A 9,622-nucleotide genomic window follows, 5' to 3' on the forward strand; every position below is an offset into this window, starting at 1 on the left:
TAAGGCCTATCACAGAAGAAAATTCTCAGATAATTAAATGATACTACACAACTCCATGAATCACTAAGAATCCTTGACAATAGATACATTTCCCCATTCAACTCAGGTAAATTCAGTTTATATCCTGGCACCACAGCCAGCTGCTGGCCTCCAGTATGCTTCTCCATATGAAGAATATGACTTCTCCCTAGGAAGGTCACTTATGCATATCAAAACAACATAGGACCGAAGTTTATCCTGCTCTGTGGTCTGGTTTCCTCTTCAATAATTGATACTACTTTCACACAGTGAAATGCCAGACTTTTCACTAGGTCTCAGGACCATGTTCTCATTTTCCCAAAGCCCCCTTTGGAAAACACTGATTTCTGGAGGTCAGTAGGTGAACATACTACCACTTGGAGTCATGGTCTGCCAGGATGTATTTGTGCTGTTCTAACAAGATCAATGCTTCCTCATTATCTTGTTTGTGGTGCAATAATAACACATTATTGAACAGTCAACACGTTTTCCCTTTAATTTCAGTGTTTTTTTGTTTAAAGAAGCAAAGGTTAGACAACTGTACGTCATTTTACTAACTGGGTACGTCAGACACTGTTTACTGGAATTTCCCAACTCACCTTCCTTGTAGCAGATAGTGGCTGCAATTCCTCTGATGATGAAAAGTGAAACAAAAATCTGCCTGATGTTGGACTGCAAGCCAGAAGCAGAACAAGAACAACCCTTACAGATCAGTCCCCGAGGTCATGGCAACCCATTTCAATAAGGGGCAACCAGCTGTCCCAGCATCGTGCACCACATTGCAATAGATGATAGTGTTGTGATTTAGATACCACACTGGCAAAGTTTGGATACTCTATCAGCAATAAATCTAATCATAATCATCCACACAATCACTGTCTGACAGAGCCTTCTCTCAACTGCTCTGCCACACCAATGCTATCACCCCAATTTACAAATGTCTTGCAAAATCATGTCGGTTTGGGACTGATTTTTAGAAGCAGGTTGAGAATCCTGCTTGAATCTATGGTGACTATGGAATCTATGAATGGAATCTATGGAGTCTATGGAATCTATGAAGTTTCTTCCATAGCTCAGCACAGTCTTCCTAGACAACTCCCTGCACACACCCAGTATGATTGAAATATTGCTCCAGCAATGTTCCCCAACTCCATCACATAGTAGAGTTATACCATATATCTACAAAAGAAAAAATTCAGGGGCATAAATAAGACTACTTTGTTCTTAATGAGGTGTTTAACTTCCTATGTTTAGCTGCCCAATATTCCCTTAAAGAGAGATACTACCATCTGTTGGTGCCACAGCTGTGCACACAGGTTATGGTCTGACTGAGAAAATATACAGCTGTAGATCAGCTGATAAAAATGTTAATGCAGGAGTAAAGTGCTGTGTTCTCATTTTAAGTATCTTACATGGACCATAAAACCCAAACCAACCGACCAACAAATTAAAAAAAAAAGGAAAAAAAGGGAAAAAAAGAGAAGATATTATTTTACATAAGATATAAGTGCCTACTCAAATTTCTGCTTTAACTTGAAGAGAATTCAGAAAACATAGGAGGATCCTGAAGCTCACAAGCTGAGTTGAAAGTTTAATTTCAGAAAAAGCATCACATTTTTTTGAGCATGCTATTCAATCACATTTATTTTAGCTAGGACTTTTGTGCTGTCATGTGTTCAGTGATGAATTGTTCTCTCCTGTGGAAGAGCCTTATCTCCAGTCCATGGGAGTGTGACAGTGAGAAGCTGCAAGCTACAGTAAAAGCTTGGCAGGGTAGAAATGCAAAGGTCAAGTCTTTCTTATACACCACTTTCCCTTATGTGCTGAACTGTAGCTGTTCTCTTGGTAGTGTTATCCAAGCACTCAAGAACTCAACAACATGTGAAAAGTGATGTGCGTAAGAAGAAACTTAAAAGAATTACACCTTAATGCTTTAATTACCTATGACCCACAGAAGTCAGTCAGTGTGAACTTTGTGGCTGGTGTGCGAGTACAAAGAAACAACAAAAGGAAGGCAACCAAAACATCACAGCATCACTGGAGGTATCAGAGAGAAAGCCAAAACTAAAGGAAATCTCTGTTCAGGCTCTTATTACAAACACAAACATTTCAGACTGTAACATATCTTTCACCTTCCCACTAACTTTTAAATCTTCATGAGCTAAAGGTAAGATTTTAGCAATGCCACTACTGTGTGCCCTGTACAATCAAGAGAGACCAGACCAGGCACTGGACAACCCACCACACCCTCAGCTCCACACTCTCAGCTCCCACCTCACCAGCTGCTTTCATTCATTTGCCCGAACTCTCACTCTACTTTTATGTAGTCAAGGATTGAGTAAAGGTGATTTTCAAACAGGCCACTCAAAGGGTGAAGAGGTACCGAGACAGAAATCTTCCATCTGCACCTCAGCTCTTTCTCATTAGGATAAAATTCTTCCTGATGAGGCAGCCACTAAGTACCACTTTGTCACACCACTATTAGGGGTCAGTCTTGGCTTGAAAAATATATTCTCTTTTTTTCCCCCTCAAAGGATTTAAAGAGCTTTAGTCCTGTTCTCCTGTTTATAGGTAGCTCTGGGCTAAAGCAAGCAAATAGTTTAAAAGAGGGGAAGAAAGTTGTCTGATTATAGATCGCTCAGTTATGACTTTAACATACAAATTCTTTCATGTACCTAGAGCAGGAGAAAAGATCCCTAATGTACACATTATTATATCCTTAAGATGGACATGTAAAGGGTTTTTTTTCACTTACTTGGCTTCAAGCAAAATTTTCCCAAGTTATCAGATCTGGAGTGCCTAGTACTGATAGCACTGAATTTCTGTACCAAAACTACTTCTGGCTTAGGACTGGATTGAGCTTCATGAAGAATATGTGATAGTGCAAAAATCAATAGCAGAAAGCTTGATATTAAAGCAAAAGGATTTCTGCTTACTCATGCTCCACGGTTGGCTATTTGTTCCCAGAAGGGCTGCGGAGTGCCACATTCCTGAACCTGCATATAGGAAAATCCCCACAATATTTAATGTCTCAAAAGTAACTTGCACCTGCTGTCTATTGTATTAATGAATATGCTTTGACCTTTCTGCTTCTGTGTGCAGATTAGATGTTGTTTTACTGTCTGTGTGTTTCCAGGGATGCTGCAATGGATGCTCGGTGATGCTCATTATGACTCTGTTAATATTTCAAGGCTTTTGCCTCCTCCAAGCTGGGTGTAACAAGTCTCCTGGGGATTTGGAAAGGGTAGCAAGGTAGGTTATTATGTGAAGAGCCTTCTTAAGGACCTGCCTTGTGGGTTACAGAGGGCGAAGCAAGCTCTGTAGGAGCATCATTGCTGAGTGCGGAGACCCAGCGTGTGCTGAGCCGCGGCCTCCCAAGGCTGCGAGACGATGGCGCTGGGCTCAGGCTCCCAGGGTAGGGGGCCCAGGACGGCTGCAAAGAGCACGGAGGGCGCTGAGCCCCAGCCCCGCCTCTCCAGCGGGTGGCCACACATCCCAACAAAGCTTTTCTCCTCTTTTCTTCCTGAGCAACCTGTCAGCGTTAGCGCGTGGTAAGTGTTGCGTGGATAACTTCCAGCCGTGCCATCCTGCTGGGCTGCTCGGTGGCGGCTCCCCTGCTCCTTTTTACTCTTTAAGTTCCTGTTTAGGAACTGGAGCCGACTAGCCGCGCTTCCGCCTAGCCCGACCCGCGCAGCCCGAGCGGGACTCAGCCGCTCCCCTCCCACCCCAGCTCCGAGCCTTGCCCGGCGCTGATGGCAAAGCCCCGACTCCAGGCAGCCCCGCGGCTCGGGCCAGGGCGGTGCTCCCCAGAGCCGAGGGCGTGCCGGGCTGCGGGCGAGGGGCCGGGCCGGGCGCGCTCCCTCCGGGTAAGAGGGGGAGCGGTTCGGGCCGCGCTGCAGCCGCGGCCTCGCGTAGGGAGCGGGCGGCGCGGGGAGGCGCCTCGGGCGGGCGCGGAGCTACGAGCGGCCGGGGCGGAGTGAGGCGGTCGGGCCGCGCTGAGGCGGCGGGCGGGAAGAGGAGCACGGGGGTGGGTGAGAAGGTGCGCGGTGGGGCGAAACCAGACCTCGGTCCCTGTCGGAAGGGGACTGGAAATGATGGTGAGGAAGGAGACGTTTGCATGTTCTTGGTATTCACTGAGTGAGCTTGGATTTAGGGTTGAGATTGTTATTATTGTGGCTGGAGCACCTCTGGGACAAGCTAAGAGAGCTGGGGTTCTTTAGCCTTGGAAAACGCTCCAGGGAGACCTTAGCGCCCCTTCTAGTACTTAAAAGAGGTTTATACAAAAGAGAGAAACTTTTTACACAGGCAGATAGTGGTGGGGTAGGGGGAGGACGGTTTTAAACTAAAAGAGGAGAGATTTAGATTGGATGTTAGGAAGAAGTTATTCACTGTGAGGGTGGTAAGGCCCTGGCACAGGTTGTGCAGAGAAGCTGTGGCTTCCCCATCCCTGGAATTGTCCAAGGCCAGGTTGGATGGAACTCTGAGCAAGCTGGTCTAGTGGAAGGTGTCCCTACCCACAGTAGGCAGCTGGAATGAGATGGTCTTTAAGGTCTCTTCCAACCCAACCCTCTTTTGTGAGTAACTGGGATGAGCTGTAATTAAAAGTCTCTACTCATAGTTGGCGTTTAAAATGAAATAAATTAGTCCAGGGCACAATGGTCTGTATTTTCCCCAATTTTCCTCTTTCCCCACAAGGTCCTGTAGGAAATTATGAGATTAAAGCCAGAGCACATCTGCATAGAGGACAGTGGAATTAAATCTGCTCATTGAAAGGCCTTAAATTGGTGAAAGCCAAGATGAAACCTCAGCTGTGTGTGACCACATGCCTCTTCTTCTCAGAGGCCTGATGGTGATGAAGGGAGACAGATGTGGGCTGTGGCCTGAGATGCTTTGTGGGTTTGAGGGTGGCCATTGTCTCCAAAGTTTCTCAGCTCTTTCAGTTTTAGTCCAGCATGTTCTCAAACTCAGTTGTTAAGTAACACTTAAGGTCACTGTGTTTTGCTTTTAAGGGAATGGAGGGGCTTGAGGGATGGTTAATGTGATAGGCTGAGAGATTTCCTATCTTGGGTAGTAATTTTGATTAAATTATTTTGCTTAAACGAACATTTTAGTTTGGAATAAATTGCTGGCTGGCTGATTTCTGGTTAGTGCCTGTCACTTATGTGGTGCGTGCTTTGTGCTGAGTGGTGGAGCAGATTGCAGCAGCCTCATCAGCTTTGTGTAGAGTGTGCTCGTATTTGTTGGCCTTTACACACTGGCAGCACAACACTTTGCACTACTTTCTTCTTTACCATCAAGCATGTATTCCCATTGACCACAGCTGCAACCCAGTCCTCTCACTTCAGGTTTATCACTGTTTTTTTCAGCCATTTAAAGAAGGCATAAGTGTTTGTAGTCATCTGGCAGAGCGGTAATGCTGAGCAGAGAAAAGGAGTTTTGCTCACTGGCTGGTGTTTATCCCTCCAGGGCCCTTCAGCTGAGGGGCAGTTCTTGAGGGTGCCAATGCGGGGCTGCCCCAGCATTATGCTGGGTCTGATGGGAGGGTTGTTCCCACTTGGGAAATTGGAGGAGCAGCAGCTGTGCCCCTTCTCACAGTTGCCTTTGCTTGTGGCTCCCCACCCTCAATACTTGGAGCTCTCAGATAAACACTGCGATAATCAGATGATAAAATTTCTGGGCCGCTTGCTGAATTTGAAGAGCTTGTGGTGTGTTCTCTTTTGTGACTGAGAGAGTTATTTGTATTTAAGTGTTTAGACCCATACAGTGAGCAGAATACTCTGAGCTAGTGAAGGGCCAAGCACCAGCTGACTCTTCACTTGCTGTGTAAATAGCAAGAAGGGTGATTGAACTGGTGAACCTCCTGATTTCAAAATGGCCTTATTTAGGATAGCCCTCATTTACTTTCCTCATTGGTGCATGATTCCATGAAGCATTTACCTCTATTCCAGAATACATCTGTTAAGCAGGACACACTGTTATTTTTGTATAAAAAGCTTTTCCTGTTTCTCTACTGGTATGATTGGAATTACATAGTTTCTTTTCCCCTGCTGTTGTTCAGGTTGTGAATCCACCCAAGAATGGATAAATGTAAGCAGCCGTACATTAACCAGAAGACCAACCTTGAAAAGTTCAGTCCTGAAATTCTTTCTGAAATTGAGAAGCTCTTTGCAAAGAAGTTTACTTACACTAAACCAGTCAATGATGAATGGAAGCTGCCTGATCCCAGCAATGCTTTTACATGTGATCATGTGGAATTTCACTCACTCCTAGCTCTGAAGGACTCAATGAATGAAGTGAAGAACCAACTGAATGATAAGAACCTCGAGGATTGGCATCGGCACACCTCATTTACCAGTAAAGCAGGGAAAATAATATCTCATGTGAAGAAATCTGTGAATGCTGAGCTCTGTACCCAGGCATGGTGCAAATTTCACGAGATCCTGTGCAGTTTTTCTCTTCTCCCAGAAGAAGCTCTTCAAGATGGGGAACTGAATTCTGTCCACCTCTGTGAAGCACCTGGAGCTTTTATAGCCAGCCTTAACCACTTCTTGAAGTCCCACCATGTCCCTTGTCACTGGAATTGGGTAGCTAATACCCTAAACCCTTATCATGAAGCCAATGACAGCCTTATGATGATCATGGATGACCGTCTCATAGCAAACACATTACCTTGGTGGTACTTTGGCCCAGATAACACTGGGGATGTGATGACATTAAGACACCTAACAGGGCTTCAGAGCTTTGTGAGCAGTTTAACCACAGTCCACTTGGTAACTGCTGATGGCAGCTTTGATTGCCAGGGAAATCCAGGTGAGCAGGAAGCTCTTGTCTCACCCCTTCATTACTGTGAAACAGTCACTGCTTTAATGATTCTGGGCACTGGAGGATCTTTTGTTTTGAAGATGTTCACTCTGTTTGAACACTGTTCTATCAACCTGCTCTTTCTGCTAAACTGCTCTTTTGAGGAGGTCCATGTCTTTAAACCAGCCACCAGCAAAGCTGGAAACTCAGAGGCCTATGTGGTTTGTCTTCGTTATATGGGCAGAGAAAGCCTTCATCCGCTTCTTCCTAAAATGATGCAGAACTTTGGAACAGAAATGGTCAACAAAGCCCTTTTCTGCCAGCATGCACTACCAGAATCGTTCCTTAAAACACATGAAGAGTGCTGCATATTCTTCTACAAGTACCAGGTAGAGACTATCTCTGAGAACATCCGTCTTTTTGAGCACATGGAAGAAGCAGAGCAGATGAAACTGAACAAGTTAAGAGACTGTGCAGTAGAGTTCTTCATGCAAAAGTTCCACATGAAGCCCATTGGCAGAAGTAACTGGCTTGTCAAGAAATCCCAGGCTGGCTGCAGCATGAATGCAAAATGGTTTGGGCAAAGAAACAAATATTTTAGTACATACAATGAAAGGAAGATGATGGAAACCCTGACGTGGAATGATAAAGTGGCAAAGGGCTATTTTAATCACTGGGCTGAGGACCATAGTTTAAATAATGCTGGGAACATGTGCATCCTGGAAGGATCATTTTCTAACCTTGAATGTAGCTTTTGGTACATTTTGGAAGGAAAAAGTTTGCCAAGGGTAAAGTGTTCTCCATTTTGTGATGTTCAGGTCTTAGAAAATCTTAATGAAGCTGTGAAGGAGTTGGGTGGTGGGAGGCTGGAAAGCAGATCAGTGCTGCGGCCCTGTCACTCTTGTGAAGTTCTTCCTGGGGAGCTCATACTGGCAAAAGTGTCTGATCTCTCCAGGTGCCATCAGGAAGTCCTAAATGAAAGTTGTAGTGACCAATTCAAGTGCCTTGTGGTGGGCTTTCCCTCCCTCTGTGACGCAGAAAGCCAGCCCAGTATGGAAATAAAGCCCGTGGACTCAGCTGCGCTGCTGACTTTCAGCTTCTCTTTGCTGTATGATGGAGAGCCAAAGTACCAGCAGCAGCTTTTGGAGTGTGTTCTGCGTTCGCTGGCCCAGCTGGCAGCGGGAGATGCGTTGGTTTTGCCTGTTCTCTCCTGCCTGACACGTTTCACAGCTGGCCTGGTGTTCATCCTGCACCGCTGCTTCAGGAGCGTCACGTTCGCGTGTCCGACCTCGCGGGAGCCCCTGAGGACCAGCGCCGCTTTGCTGTGTGTTGGTTACCAAGGCGTCCCCGCGCCCGTGCTCGAGTATCTGCACCACCTCAATGCTCTCATGAGCTCTCTGCTGGACACAGACTCTCCCCAGCAGGTTCTGCAGTTTGTGCCCATGGAGATTCTCCTCCAGGGCAAGCTGTTGGAGTTTCTATACGATTTAAACACAGCCATTGCAAAGAGACAGCTCCACCTGATTGTGCAAGCTCAGCAGCAGCAAATGACTGGTGACGGTCCACTTTAAAATAATTCTAAAACAGTGTGAGTTGCTGCTGCTAGACCTTGTTTCACAGGCAGGCAGAAGGTGTTAGAAACGTTGTTAATGTGAAGGCAATATTAATGCAAAACTGATGTGACACAGAGTGCTGGGAGGATGTTTTGAACTATCAATCCTACTTGCATCGTATTTTCTACTTAGGAAATCGGAGAGAAGAAAACCAGACCTTGATTTCTGGCCACTGAGCTGGGTGTTTTAGGATGACAAGTAACATAGAATCCTTGGTTCTGTGTCAGCAAGGTCTCCACGGAAGTGGAGTGAGCATAAGCCTCAGAGCCTCCTATTACCATCCTTAAAAACTGTCTTTTGACATCCCTTTAATTTACAGTTGGCTTAATTCTTAATGGTGACATGGGGGAAATCCTATGTAACTTGCCTTACCATTTTGGATGGTATGAAATGGTGGTGGTTATGGGTACACATCCCCATTTACCATTCTTAAACAAGAGCCTCTGAATTTTCACCTCGTAGCCTTTGAATATCAGCCTCTTCTTTAGCACTTCAATCAGGGAGGACTGAGATGAAAATTTCTTTGCCAAAGCCTGATAATGGTTTCTCCATCTCATTCTTGCAGCTGTTTTGTGAATGCCATGCTGACATCTGAGTTCCAGTTCTTTGTGCACTTCAGTCACTTGACAGAAGGATCAAATGGAGCTGTTTATGCCAGAGAAGTGCTCAGCCTCTGGCTGTTCATTGCTTACCCTTCAGACAATAATTTGGATTGCCATGAAGCCCTCTCTTGTGACTTCTTATGGGTCCAAAGCTGAGCTCAATTCTCAAGAATGAAATTTGCTAAAAGAATTAGCCAGTGGCTGTAGACACTTAGGCTTGTAACAAGCAGAACCTTCAGGAGACATTTAAATGTGGGAAACTTCCACCAACCACAAGAGGCTCATATAACTTGCAGTTGCTGGGATTTGCCAGGCTTTCCGTGCTAAAAATCCTTAAAACAGCAGTTTTGAGGTGTTACCACCTGAACAAACAGTTCACCAGTTGTGTGCTGCCTTCTTGTGCCCACAAGTGTGTTCATGTTTGTGTGGAAACCTTCAAGGTTGTACAGCCATGAAGCTTTTGTGTTCTAAGTAATTAATGTGGGCTTTTGGTGTGAAGGATGTATATATTTTTTGAAGTAGAAGAAAAGATGTTGATTTACATGGCTGTTGTATATTTTCATTTTATCAACAAATGTTGAAAGTGTT

General features: G+C 45.3%; 1 protein-coding gene across 1 annotated transcript; it reads left to right on the forward strand.

The window, feature by feature from the left end:
* Positions 1 to 3,839: 3,839 nt before the first annotated feature.
* Positions 3,840 to 9,022, forward strand: CMTR2 (cap methyltransferase 2). The gene is made up of 2 exons (XM_062500085.1): positions 3,840 to 3,884; positions 6,077 to 9,022. The coding sequence occupies exon 2, from the start codon at positions 6,096 to 6,098 to the stop codon at positions 8,388 to 8,390; it is 2,295 nt and encodes a 764-aa protein (XP_062356069.1). The 5' UTR covers positions 3,840 to 3,884; positions 6,077 to 6,095; the 3' UTR covers positions 8,391 to 9,022.
* Positions 9,023 to 9,622: the final 600 nt, after the last annotated feature.

Source organism: Cinclus cinclus, chromosome 11 (genome assembly GCF_963662255.1).
Source record: "Cinclus cinclus chromosome 11, bCinCin1.1, whole genome shotgun sequence".
Taxonomy (NCBI): domain Eukaryota; kingdom Metazoa; phylum Chordata; class Aves; order Passeriformes; family Cinclidae; genus Cinclus; species Cinclus cinclus.